General features: G+C 33.0%; 1 protein-coding gene across 1 annotated transcript; it reads left to right on the top strand.

Moving 5' to 3' along the window:
* The first annotated feature begins 706 nt into the window (after window positions 1–706).
* LOC136342590 (fatty acid synthase-like) lies at window positions 707–13,560 on the top strand. The gene is made up of 34 exons (XM_066288555.1): window positions 707–896; window positions 1,329–1,502; window positions 1,586–1,790; window positions 2,009–2,212; window positions 2,432–2,597; window positions 2,842–2,959; window positions 3,418–3,560; window positions 3,616–3,760; window positions 3,810–4,017; window positions 4,106–4,294; window positions 4,528–4,880; window positions 4,936–5,212; window positions 5,272–5,504; window positions 6,093–6,293; window positions 6,361–6,502; window positions 6,566–6,823; window positions 6,938–7,167; window positions 7,536–7,705; window positions 7,755–7,934; window positions 7,991–8,138; window positions 8,199–8,482; window positions 8,640–8,770; window positions 9,221–9,377; window positions 9,439–9,604; window positions 9,662–9,889; window positions 9,952–10,201; window positions 10,262–10,417; window positions 10,480–10,731; window positions 10,788–10,941; window positions 11,027–11,231; window positions 11,299–11,493; window positions 11,734–11,987; window positions 12,042–12,243; window positions 13,012–13,560. Exons 1-34 carry the CDS (start codon window positions 761–763, stop codon window positions 13,368–13,370), a joined length of 6,873 nt encoding a protein of 2,290 aa, XP_066144652.1. The 5' UTR covers window positions 707–760; the 3' UTR covers window positions 13,371–13,560.
* Window positions 13,561–14,876: the final 1,316 nt, after the last annotated feature.

Below are 14,876 nucleotides of genomic sequence, written 5' to 3'. Positions count from 1 at the left end.
ACGAAGCTTTACTTTGAATATGTCAATAACCTCCGACTTTATATCCTCAAGAACAAGATATGCAATGATACTGGAAATTTGGGCACTCATCATATAGACGTTTACATCACGTGTTATTAAAGACATAATAAGTAGATTGGACAGTAAGTTTTATTATTGAATCGTAACCGTTTCACGTGACGTGCTATCTGAGTAAACCTGACACTAACAACGAATTTGCCATAAAAAAACACACATCTTTCCATACTTGTTTATTGTATTGCCATGTCTATATTCTTTCTCAATTATATCACTTTTTGTCAAAATTAAATAGATTTAAAATTTAGAGGAATAAATACGGGACGCTCCATCTACGACAGAACATTCCTGTTACTTAATTCAATTGGTATTTATGTCAAAAATTGAAAATAACTATTTTGCATATTTTCGCAGATAGATTTTCAAAATGCTTTCAAAAGACCATTCGCTATAAAATAAAACAAACTACGGCGTGGCTGAATGAAAAATGGTATGATATCACAGTGCAAAGGTCCTGGACATATCTCATATTACGGGCGAACCCTGTATGTTTCTAAATCTTTTAGATGAAATTCCAATTACTGCAGGAAAACAAAGGCTAATGCAATTGTTGCAAATGAGTTTGAATATCATAAAAATGTATTTCCTTTATGCATCATGTTATATAAAGACGGTTGCATATCGATAAATAGTATGTTTTGTCAATACAGAAATTTGCAAGTGATAATCGAAGAATCGTGAAATGGCGCTGACGCCTCCTAATGCTGATGAGTTTTCAAGCAAATGTACATTGAATAAAAGTGACTACGCAGATCCTTCAATCGAATTTGGAAAAATTCTTGCCTCTCCACCTCCAAATGAAGAAATAGTTATATCAGGTACGTATAAATTTTATCTAAATATTATTGGAAGTGTAATATTTTTTGGGCGTCACTTTAACTAAAAATGAATACTAAATTACTAATTTTTCAATAGAATTTTCAATATAACTTCGACGACACTGACAATAATCATCTTACAGTTATTTAACTGCGTGGATAATACCACTTTTTCCATTTTCGGAACTACTAATGAGACTTAGAATTAGACTTCCAATAATTCAAACCATTACATACAAAAACAATTATTTCAGGATATTACAATTACTTGATCTAAAAACTTGTTATGGATTTAGCAATTTTATAATTTTCTAAAAAAGTATTCGAAACTTTATACTGAAAATTTCTTAAATTAGTCAACATTTTGGAAAAACCATATCGTACAAAAATTCCATCAATACTGCGAGAATTATTTAAGAAATATTTTTCAAGGCATCTCTGGAGAATATCCAAACTCGAACAATGTCCAGGAATTTGCAGAGAATCTCTTTAATAAAGTGGATATGGTGTCAGATGACAACAGACGATGGGACCCTGAATTTACAGAAATACCTCAAAGAACTGGAAAAATTTACAATATTTCAAAATTTGATGCGGGCTATTTTGGTGCGTACATTGAAGAATTTCTTTGGGCTTCTATTGATATTCCTGACAATATGATTCCTGATTCTATGACAATATTCCTGCAGGATTCAATTATCAACAAAGTAAAACTGCTGATCCCATGCTGAGAAAACTGCTAGAAGCAGTTATATCTGCCATATTTGATGCTGGTCTACATCCAAATGAATTAGCAGGAACTAATACTGGGGTATTCATAGGAGCCTGCTTTAGCGAAACTGAAAAAACTTGGTTCATTGATAATTTGGAACCCAACAGCTATGCAATAACTGGGTAAACGTCTACTCCTACAATTTCTTTAATGTCCATATGAATCACAATAGATTTTCTAACACCAAAATATTGCGTAAGAAAATGTTTTTCTTCCATTAATTTAGGCAGCAAACCCCATACCTAATGATAAATAGGCATGTTCTGGGTGTGGGAGAAATGAATCATATCTATTTTTTGTTCAACTAGAAATCCTTAAAGTTTTTTTATTGATCTTTTAGATGTACACGATCCATGCTATCTAACCGAATCAGCTACTTTTTGAAGCTGAAAGGTCCGTCTTACGTATGCGACACTGCTTGCAGTAGTTCCATGTATGCATTAGAACATGCATATAAATCAATCAGACTTGGCTTGTGCGACAGGGCAATTGTTGGAGGAACAAACCTTTGCTTAAACCCATATGTTTCTCTGCAGTTTAAACGGTAAATAGTCACACCCTGAATTAATAAAAAGATCAGGGTTACATTTACCAATGGTTAAATATTTACGTCAAGCCCCCAATAATTCTAGAATCACCCCACCTAGAGATGGGGTAAGGTGATTTCTCATATGACCTGTTACATGGCATCTTCTAATTACCTTTTGCCACTCACAAAGATCCAACAATTTTTCACTTTTGTTAACTCACAATGACTTTCTAGATTGGGTGTTTTAAGCTCAGATGGAAAATGCAAGTCTTTTGACAAAAACGCAAATGGTTATGCTCGTTCTGAAGCAATATCAGCTATAATTCTTCAGAAAGTTAAGGAATCGAATAGACTATACTGTACCATAATACATGCAAAAACTAACTGCGATGGCTATAAGGTATATTCTAGATATTTCAAAAACACATTAAAAAATCATACTAATTCATTAACAAATAATAGGCCGATTGAACTTGATTTATTTATCTACATGTAAAAATTGAGAAACAATTTATTTAAGAGAAGAAAATTAAGTTAAAACGGTATGTTGAGAAATTGGTAACATTTTTTTTTCATGTTTTGCTTAAACACTATACATGTTTTCGGTTTCCAAATAATCTACAATGGAACCCTAAAATTTACAGAATTCTGGTATTACTTTTCCCTCCAGTGAAATGCAAATTAGACTTTTACGAGAGTTTTATCAGGAGTGCAATCTTGTAAAACCTTCTGATCTAACTTTTCTGGAAGCTCATGGAACAGGTAAGTTCAAAGTATGGAATCTACTATTTCAAAAATGCATTGTAAGAATCCGACGGCCGTATTTGTACGGTTTTCTGTATCTGAATATTTTTGGAGCAGATTGAACACATGGAAAACTACATGAACGACTCGATTCATTATTTAGTTTTAATATTCCTCAATATATCTGGTTCTCTTTCTATTGATTTCTTACCGATTCAACGGTATCGAGAAATTTGGTTCTAAATTTTAACGTTTTTCTTGTAACATTTTTTTTTAACGTCTTTGCATGGGACTCTCTAATTGTTGCTTAAATTACTTGTCGTTATTCGTTATTTCATGATTCTTAATATTGCTCTCATCTAATGATTACGCAGAACGTGGCCTGTCTAAAGTTTCTTTCTACTTCCATAATTTCGGTATCCACGCTCCACAACTTGAAATAACATTGGGTAACTCAATAATCATTTTGCTTTTAGGAACGAAAGTAGGAGACCCTGAAGAGCTTCTAGCAATTGAAACCATACTCCTCCCAGATAGAACTACTCCACTTTCAATTGGAACGGTTAAATCTAATATTGGACATACAGAGCCAAGCTCAGGCATGTGCGCTATTACAAAGGTATTATATAAAAATTATAACTGTTAGAACAAGATTACTACAAAATTCCAATTAGGTAATAATTGCTACAGAAACGGGACTGATACCTCCAAATTCAAATTTCATTGAACCTAATCCAGATTGTAAGGCTTTGTTGGATGGAAGACTGAAAGTGATTACTGAACCAACTCCTCTTAAGAATGAACATGATGTTCTTATTGGTAAGTTTCAGGATTAATGTCATTATCTTTTTCAACTGGTTTTTTGTAGGTATAAATAACTTTGGTTTTGGTGGAGGAAACTGCCATGTGGTATTAAAATCACATATCAAAACAAAACTAAAGACACCTAAACATGATATTCCGAGACTAATTTGTGTGAGCGGCAGAACAATGAACGCTGTAGACTTTCTACTGGATGATATCATTAATAATGATTTAGATGTGGAATACATCAGATTGTTACATAATATATTCAGGTATGGAAAACCTTAAGGTCCTTCACCTTGAGAGTTTCCATCCGGATTTTAAAATGCAAAAAGTTTCTGCATCTTTTTGCATTTTAAGGTACAATATCTCCGAACATTCCTATAAAGGTTATTTGTTGGCTACTAATTCTGGAGAGGTGGCAAGATCAGTCAGGTGTATGGAAAAAATCACTCCGAAATTAGTGTTATGTTTCGGTGATGTACCAGATGATATGGCAATTATTCCTGAATTCCTAAGCATGCCTACTATATCAACTTCTATCCAAAGGTTAGTACTGATCTTAGTACTAATTACGAATATTTTATTACGACTAGAATCTCTTTAACTCAGTTTTATATCGTTGTTTCGGCGAATAAAATTCGAACAGCTCGCATCTTATTAATATTCCCGATCTTCCCATAAATTTTACTATTTTCGCTCCACAGTAATCCCTTTTACTCGTTCAACTATGGTATTTCGTGTTTCCACTGTTGTACCAAACATTTTTTTACACATTTCAGACTGGATCAACACCTAATTCAACATGGTATGAGTGCTTCAGCAATCCTGCAAAAATGCGAAAACCAAGCAATCTCCATAAAAGAAAAAATTTTGAAAAAGTTCTTCCTTCAAGTACTTCTAGCTGATCTTATAAAGGGATGTGGCATCGTACCAGACTCAGTATTTGGAGTAAATAAAGGATTATCATTAGGAGAATTAGTGAGTGCATATTTTAAGAACGCGGTTTCTTTAAAAGTTGCAGTCAATTGTGCAGTGTGCATTGCATTTACCATTGGAACAGATAATTCTTGTAGTAAGAATGTCGTTGATATGGATATCTCCGTTCTGGTGGCGGAGAAAGGAAGCAGAATCGGTAAATACAGATTCTTTCTTCATGTGCCAGAGGACTCTACTTAATTGCCTTTTAGCGATCGAACTGTATCAGAACCTCGATAATATTTTAAAGATCAATGACACAATGAAATCAACCATAACAAATAAATTATCCGAGTGCCTGTTAAAGCCGTTTGATGTCAACGCAATACTAAAATATAATCAAAAAATTAAAACTGATATCTACGTTATCTATGAAGTTGGTAATGGTGAGATTGCACATATCCTGAAATCGAAATTAAAAAAAAATCTTAGAAATCACTGGGTGAATACCGGTCTCAATTTCAACGATTTTCTAATATCCCTTGGCAGGTATAGTTTCCAGCTTATTTTCGATTTAATTCGATATTTGCACACGTGTTACGTTATAGATTGCACGAATTGGGATTCTCTCTTCACCTTCATAATATCTATCCTAAAGTAGAATTGCCAGTAAGTAGGGGAACGTCCATGATCGCCCCCAAAATAAAATGGAACCATCAAAATGACTGGGGGTTTAAAAAGTTTAGCAAACCTATAAATGATTTGAACATACAAGGAAGGAACCTTACAGTTGCGTTAACGGAACGTGACTGTGAATTTCTTGGTGGCCATGTAATTGACGGTACTGTTAACATTGTTATTTTTTTAATATAATTCGATAAATTTTAATTATCAGTCGGTACGAAATCTCTTAATGGAAGTTCTGTAGGGGGTGGCCTTACAAGAATTGATACCTTAGTATTTTTTAGACACCTCGTGCTTATTTCAAGTATTGAAAGTAGTCAGTTTTTTTTTCAATGTATTTATATTTATGCATTGGATTAAAAAAAAGCGTTTAAAGAAAGTTTGTGACATATCCGATAAAGAGATCCAACGTTCAAATAAAACGGAAAGAGAATCTTAATCCATCAAAGATTTTAAGACATACTAATAGCGCCTGAATCCCAAATTACCAGTTTGGTCACCCTGTATAATTTCTGATTACTTAAGTGCAACACTTTTTTTCTAGATCTCTAAGATGTACATAACTTTTCGATGTAACTTTAATAATTGGTAGACATCTTGTACAAAATAGAGAAGTAGGTAAAAAAAAATTGTTGAGAAATTAATGATAGATGCGTGGTTTTTCAAATGTCTGAAGTGGAAATTGAATATAACCACTAATCCTTGAAAATATTTTGATTGTCATAACAATTTCTATATCCCATAGGAAGGACCTTATTCCCTGCCACTGGTTATTTATATGAAGTCTGGAAAACATTGGCTATAATGCATAATATGGCCCATACCGATATAAAAGTGTCTTTCGAAAATTGTAAATTTATAGGAGCTTGTGCTCTGCAAAAAGACTGGCGAACTAAGTTGACTATAACAATACAGAGATTAACTGGCCAATTCGAAGTGACGGAAGGTAAGTTCTTTAAATTGGAATTTAGCTATAATTATTAATTCTTACCTGTTTACAATTTTTCTTCCAGCCGGAGAAGCACTAGTCAGTGGGATCGTAAAAAGAGTCTTTGAAAACGAAATGCCATCAATTCCTTTTGCAAAGGATACCCCGAACTTTATGGATACAAAGGATATCTACAAAGAGTTGAGACTCAGAGGTTACAACTATAAGTAATACACCGTGCTTCCGTTGTAATTTATTAACATCTAAGTAAAATTTTTAATGAATTTCAGGGGCATGTTTGAAGCAATCAAATCTTGTGATAGTAGCAAAGAATACTCAGAAATAACTTGGAGATCAAATTGGGTCAGTTTTATGGATGCTATGTTGCAGATGAAAATAATGCAAGAAAATTCAAGAATGCTGTGCGTTCCAACTGGTATTCAAAAGGTTTTGATCGATCCCCACGCACACTTGGAGATGATAGAATTAACAGGAAAGGAAAATCCAGATCTTCCAGTATTTATATCTAAAAATACAGGAATCATAAGGTACATTATAAGATTTTGTAGAGAAAAAACGTAAAAAGAATTCAAATGTGATTGGATTAAAGCAAAGTGAACAAATCAGTCTTGAACCTGCAAATTTTTTTGCAATGATTTTAGGTGTGGTGGCATCGAATTTATGGGTCTAAAAGCAAACTCAATCCTACGCAGGAAGTATTTTGGCAATCCGATATTAGAAAAATACGTATTTATACCCAACTACGCCACGTTGAAATTAGAACAGGCCATCAGGGTCAACATGCAAATACTTCTAGAAAATTTGCTTTCGTTGAAAGTTAAGATAGTAGAACTACTGGACAGCGCAACACCAGAAGTATTGCAAACGTTAGGTACGTTTCAACAATGACATACAGGGTTCCAAAACAAGGGTGCAAAATCATTTATGATTTGTCAGTTATTTCGAAGACACCGAACGTTTCTAATTTTTTCTCCCCAAATTGTGGTGAAATATAAATGATAAATTAAAGAATTTTTAATTGCATTTTTTTAAACAAATTTCGAAATGACACTTTTGGTTTCGTTTTAAGACATTTTCGTTGCCAAGAATGATCATCAATGTTTTCTCTAAATACAGCCCTAGTAGAGAAATCCCTGTGTAGGACATCCTTGCCTTGGACACTCTGTGTCTGTGGCAAGGATACATCAAGGGGCACACTCACATCTGTGTATAATCAAAAAAATACAAACAATTTTTCAGGACCTATTATAAGTAATGTCCTCGAGGATCAGCCTTTGATCAAACCGGACATAAAGATTTTGAGCGAAGTCGCTATAGAAGTGGCCAATATCAAAGTGGAAAATAAAAGTTTGGCAGCAGAAAAAGAATGCAGCATGGTAATTGCTTCGAAGATTTTCAAAAGGCCCAATGTAAGCAACAAATACCTATATAAATCGATTGTTACTAACTCAATTTCAGATCCTTGAGTTAGCTCTCGAGTCTATACAAAATAACGGTTTTATTTTATCTCGCGAGTCTTTAGAATTCGACGTCTCTTCAGTTGACGTAGATACATTGAGCATTATAACAGGATTTTCGACCGATAGTGAGCAGCTAATAATGTTTAAAAAAAAAACCACGGTCTCTACCCCACGAGTCGTAAGTTCTGTTACATTTCTACGAGTTACATAAAACTATTTTTAAATTAATTTCAGATTAATATAAAGTCTGAAGATAAGAAATTTACTTGGCTACCTGACCTTCAAAGCGCAGTAAAACATGAAAAACACATAATAATTTTCTCTCAAGGGGAGTCTTTGAGTGGCATTCAAGGACTAGCTACGTGTATTAGGAGAGAACCTGGTAAAAGTGTTCCATATAACATAGTCCAATGAAACGTAAAAAATCTATATTATTTATTAGGTGGGTCTGAGGTTAAGCTAGTATATTCCCCAAATTCTCTACCAGAGTTTGATCCAGAACTGCCGGTCTATAAAGAACAGCTTAGTAAAAATATGGCAGTAAATATATTCAAAGATGGGCAATGGGGTACCTACAGACATTTGCTACTGGAAAAAGCACGCCAAATTGAAATGCCCCACTGTTACTTGAATTCTGTTATTGTGGGAGATTTGTCAAGCTTAACCTGGTTGGAAGGAAATTTGAAAAATAATAGTACTTTGCAATCAGATCGTGTTTTAGTTTCGGTAAGAAATCGAAAGGTGCCTTTGTGTAATTTATACTGTAATATTTTCTTTTATCCATATTTTTTGCCATTACAAAATCACAACAAAAATTCAGTCATCTTATTGATCAAAAACGCAAACGCGTTGAATAAAAAAATCTGAAACATCGTCACTTCAGGTTTACTATGCGTCGTTGAACTTCAAAGACTTGATGGTCGCTTCAGGGAGAATAAATATCAAGTATTATCCAGAAAGTGAAGTTTCAAAAGACTGTATGTTAGGACTCGAATTTGCTGGACTTACCCAAAGGTATTTTTAATGTTTAAAATGCAGTCCTATAGCCAGTTAAAAGTGTATTTCTTTAATGCAATTAACCAACATCCCTGGGGGCGAAAATTTTTCTAATATTAATGAGCACTTGTACTTTGAGCAATACTGGAATATGTGACATCATTGTGAGTTCTTCCCACTCGAATGAAATAATTACGTATTTGAATGACGTCAAAGTTGACAAAAAATTTTTTAATATAAATTTTGGATTGTAAATTATTATCTAGAAAAAAGCTCATTACTACTTTGGTAAATTAGACAAAAACAACTAGTTTTTTTTACTTCAAATGGGATTTATAACTAAATAATAGAGATTCTCCTTTTGAGAGTCCAACATTATTTTTTAAAACGCAATTTCCAAAACATTCTAAAATGGAACGAATTGAATTTATTTATTTATTTATTTATTTATTTACTCTACTTCAACAGTGGAAAACGAGTTTTTGGAACACTGCCTTATGGAGCATGCTCCTCTTTGGTTAGTGCAGATGCTTATTTAATCGTAGATATTCCTGACTATATGACCATGGAAGAAGCTGCAACTATCCCCGTTGTATATTCAACTAATTATTATGCTTTGATGAAGGTTAAAAATAAAAAAATATATTTCCTTACCTAAACACTTCATGTTACTATATAATTTTTAGTGTGCAAAAATAAAAAAAGGGGATACTATCCTTATTCATTCAGGAGCAGGTGGGATAGGTCAATCTGCCATAAGATTAGCTCTGTATTTTGGATGCACTGTGTACACTACAGTAGGTACACAAGAAAAAAGGGATTTTTTAAAAACAACGTTTCCGCAACTAACAGGCAAGATTAAAGTGAATAGGGTTGATAGGATTTCCGATCTTCATAGGTATATTTTAGACGAACATATTTCAAGTTCAAGAAATACATATTTCGAAGAAGAGATACTTCATCGAACCAACGGGAGAGGAGTCGATATAGTTCTAAATTCTTTAGCAGATGATAAATTGTTTGCCTCAGTGAGATGTCTTGCGAGAGGAGGAAAATTCATTGAAATTGGCAAATATAATCTTATTAACGATTCTGAGCTGCATTTGTTATTTCTCAAAAAAGGAGCAAGTTTTCACGGTAATTTGTTACCATATAATCATTATTAACTTTTGTAATCGTTTTCTACCTATATATTTCAGGTGTTTTCCTTGACCCATTATACAATGAAATTTGGTTAAAAAAAAAAGTTTGCAACTTCCTAAGAGACGGTTTAAAAAAAGGTTACATTAAACCTCTAAACAGAACAATTTTCAATATGGATCAAGCCGAAGATGCTTTTAGATACATAGGAACTGGAAAACATATAGGCAAAGTTCTAATAAAATTGCAAGATGAAAAGCAAGATGCAACTATTTCAACTTCAAAACCACAATTCTTTGGGGTTCCTAGGTAACCATAATTTGCGATGTAAGGAACAGGAATTTAATGTAAATTGACATAATATTACAGATATTTATGTGATAGTGACAAAACGTTCATAATATGTGGAGGCCTGGGAGGATTTGGTTTGGAATTGGCAGATTGGCTTATTTTGAGAGGTTGTAGAAAATTAATACTTTCCTCTCGAAATGGTATAAAAACTGGATATCAAGCTTACAGAATTTCGTAAGAAATTGTCATGCTATAATATATATCCATTGATACAAAACAAATATTTATAAATTTAGAATATGGAAATCTCATGGCTGCACAGTAAGCATATCAACAGAAGACATTACCACGTACGAGGGATGTTTAAATATTATTAAAATGGCGAATGACATAGGCCCTGTCCAGGGCATCTTTAACTTGGCAGTGGTATTGAAAGATTCACTACTGACCAATCAAAATGAAGAGTCTTTCGTCACCTCATTTCGACCTAAAGCATATGCGACGGAATTTTTAGACCATGTCTCAAGGACACATTGTCCACTATTAAGGTACCTACTGTGAAAACTATAATGTGAAGTAACATCACCATTATTTGTACATTTAGAGACTTTGTGGTTTTTTCATCTGTCGCATGTGGAAAAGGTAATGCTGGCCAAACAAATTATGGCATGTCGAATTCAGTAATGGAAAAAATATGTGAAAGGAGAAAACGTGAGGGGTTTCCTGGTTTGGCAATTCAATGGGGAGCGATAGGAGATGTGAGTTATACAATAAATTAATTTTAAATTAAGTTGTTGGAAGGATTCCGAGAGCTGTTTGCTAAGGCATGATTTCACATTAAAGGTTGGCTTAGTGGCAGAGATGATGGATGGTGCCGTTGAAAAAGAAATAGGCGGCACTTTACCTCAAAAAATATCCAACTGTTTCGAAGTGCTTGACATTCTTCTTCAACAAAATGAGGCAGCTGTTGTATCCAGTATAGTTGTGGCAGAGAAAAAATTAGGATTAGGAGAAGCCAATATGGTGGAGGCTGTAGCTAATATACTAGGTAAGATATTAAATTAATACTCGCCTTTTGAGAGAATTTTCAATATTGTATTCTCTGTAATTATTAGGTATTAAAGATATGAAGGCAGTTTCCCTCGAAGCATCTCTGGCGGAAATAGGAATGGATTCTATGACAGCAGTGGAGATCAAACAGACATTAGAACGAGAATACAATACATTTTTACCTGCCTCGGATATTAAAACTCTGACTTTTTCGAAATTAATCGATATTCAGGCCCAACAGGATAATCATTCTAAACTAGGTAGGTACTTCAATTCCTCCATTTTAGACCTTCCCTTACACAACAATACCTATTATATCTATTATAATAGTAAAATATGAAATAAAGCAAAGTAGAAATCGAAAAGAAGTAAAACATCATCAAGCAAATAGTCAAAAAGAATAATCATAGAGAAAGCAATGAAACCAAAAAAGAACGATCATAAAATTAAATTTAGTTAAGTTTATAATTAATCAAAAAATAAATTACTTTCTACTACAGGTACAAAAGGAGAACAATCTATAGAAAACATTATAAATGCCATCAAGACTAATATCCCAGTAGTGTTCATTAACTCTGAGGAAAATCGGAGTCAGGAACCAAATGCTACTCTAGTTTTATTCCCAGGCATCGAGGGAGTTATTACCGTTATGGAACCTTTATATAAAAATCTTTTAGCAAATCTAATCGGAATTCAATATTCAATTGACAGCCCGTATAGTAATATTCCAGACATGGCTGCTTCAATTTTACCGGTAAAATTGAGATTATCACGAATTTAGTTGTTATACAAGTACACTTGTTTTTAGACGATCCAATCGAGACTTGTTAATTCAAAATCCTTCAACTTAATAGGTCACTCCTTTGGAGGAATAGTGGCACTGCAAGTAGCCGCATTTCTAGAAGAAGATGGTTGTCTTGGAACTATAATTTGCATTGATTCCAGTCCCGAATACATGATTAGCTTAATAAAACTGACGCAGATCGAGGTTGATGATAAATGTCCTGTAAGTTTATTATGGTTAATTAGATGAATCTTCACGTTTCCTAAATTCAGGAAACAACTTGAACTAAACTGAACTGAATTCCTGTAAGTCACATACGGGGTTATTCACGCTATGCGGCACGGAATATTGTGTCCAAAATACGAGGCTTTCAAATCACAACTTTGATACTTTTAGGGCTTTTGGGATATCCTGTATAAAATGAAGATAATTTTAAAAAGTAGTCATAGTAAGTAGTCAAGGTAAAACTTTTTGAAACCTTCGTATTTTGGCAACAATATTCCGTGCCGTTAACGCGAATAACCCTGTATATAGATATGATCCAGATGAAATATCAATACATTCAAAGATCCTGACACCAAATTTTAAAATTCAATTCTAAATTCATAAAGCACTTAACTTAATATCTTTATTCGTCTACTAAGTTTTCGCAAGTTCTTTTAATGCATTTAAAATTATTCATTAACTACCCTTATTAGTGCACTATTTTTGGCACTTATAAAAGTTCTCCTTTTTGAAATAGTAGTTTTCAATCTAGCGTTGAAGTGCAAAACTATTTATTAATTTCAAGTAGAAATGTTATACTTTTTGATCTTTCACAATTTAGTCGGCAAAAGAATGTTGCAGTTAACAGATATATTAATGAACATTTAATAATCCCAACCTTCTCAAGATAAACAATCTTTATTAATACATCTAATTAACAGGTCTTTATAAACGGATCCAGTTTTTCCAACTCAAATACCAATTTTTTTTTCCATTCAATTTCAGGAAGAACAGGAAAATTCAAATACGCTTCCAAACCCACTAAAACTATTGCCCCAAGAAATTGTTAACAATATTACATTTATTGGAGACTATCAACAGAAAATCCTGATGGGCTTGCAGAATAGAATGAAGGCTATTGTTGAATATACTCCGCATTTTAAGCTAAAATCTAAAGTGATCCTGTTCAAGCCAACTTTAAGTACTGCGAAATTCCACAATCTTGATGCTGATTACGGTTTATCAAAATACTGTGAAAATCCGGTTGAAGTGAGAACATTTGAAGGAAATCATACGAGTATTTTCAAAAATGAACATGTGGCGACGGCAATCAACGAATATTTTTCTGTTGAAAATGTAGAAACTTGAAAAAGTTTGGCAATTGAAGTCAGGAAAATAAAGGTGCAATATCTACACTACAATATAATTTTTACTCAATATTAACTATATTGTAAATATATTATTGAAATTACTGGTTTTCATCATAATTAAATTAAATCACCACAAATACATAAATGATTGATTTTTTTAAATTGGATTAAAGAACAAATACTTCATATGTTTAAGTTAGTTATTTAATTATTTCCTTCTAAGGAGGCATTCGAACATGAAACGAGTATGATGAAACATACATATATTTGTACGTACATAGTATGTATTAAATACAAACGAATGGCAAAGAATTTTATTTGCTTAATATGCAAAATGGCAAAAGGACATATCGGTAAAGCCTCGAAAATCTTCGTAAAATTCACAATTTTTATTATAAAACCAGTGATTACGAATTTACGAAGACAAATAGACTTATGAATGGATATTTCCAAAGTGACATAGATTTAGGAACAACCAAATGGATCAGTACTAAAGTGATTACGTGTACCTAATTAATTTTTTAGTTGCCCTTTCGGAAAAATATGCATTTTGTTACACGAGAATTACGGCCTCTATTCGATTTTTCAATAAAAACGCATTAATCCGTTATATTTAAAGAATACTCGTAGATTTCATATTAGTTGTTACGAGAATTTTTAAGTCTTATTGGATGTTTTCATATTTAGATCAAAATCAGGCTTTTTAAAGTGAAATTAAAAAATATGCTGTAATATTCAATTTTATCTGACCACTTGCATTTTTCACAAATTTACATAAGTATAGTTGGAACACTTAATTTTTTTACAAATTTCTAGATCAAAATCAGCTTCAAGGTACAAGACGAAAAATAATATAAAATTAATTGATCCACCCTAAATAAAAGCTGCGAGAAAACTCATTAATTTTTTTCTTTCCTCTAAGTTCCCTGCGATAAGGACGGAAATGAATTTCGGGGTTCTTGTAACGGACAACACAAGAAACGAAGTTTAAAATCAGATCAATTTTTACGTTGAAATTTTCAACCCTAATTTATACCCTTTAGTCGGACACTTTAGGGCAACTATTAGATACCGGGAAGGCAGTCCGAAAAATGTCTTTTTCGATGTTACCGGACGGATCCCCATGCATTTCAAAATAAGGAAGCTATTTTGTCCTTGAGCTGACTTTGCATGTGGAAAAATCGGATTTTCAAAACAGCATTAAAAAAACAAACCCTATTACCATTCGATCAAAACCAAGAGATACGATAAACTCCATGTTACGTAACGTTACTGTTACGCAGTGTTATCTATACTTGTTACAAGACGATATTCTGCTACATATCTGTACACTCATTTGCATGTCCAACCTGAAAGTAGTCGTAAATATATGCTAACAAAGCCTAAGTCATGGTTGTCTTTCTTAACAAAAAATAATGTATGTGAAGATTATTCACCAGAATAGCATTTCCAAAAACTAAGCAAAAATGAGCAAACTTACACGAACTCGGAATCCGTAACCTAT

Source organism: Euwallacea fornicatus, chromosome 12 (genome assembly GCF_040115645.1).
Source record: "Euwallacea fornicatus isolate EFF26 chromosome 12, ASM4011564v1, whole genome shotgun sequence".
Taxonomy (NCBI): Eukaryota; Metazoa; Arthropoda; class Insecta; order Coleoptera; family Curculionidae; genus Euwallacea; species Euwallacea fornicatus.
Note: the sequence above shows the minus strand (reverse complement) of the source record. Positions and strands in the feature narration are given on the sequence as shown.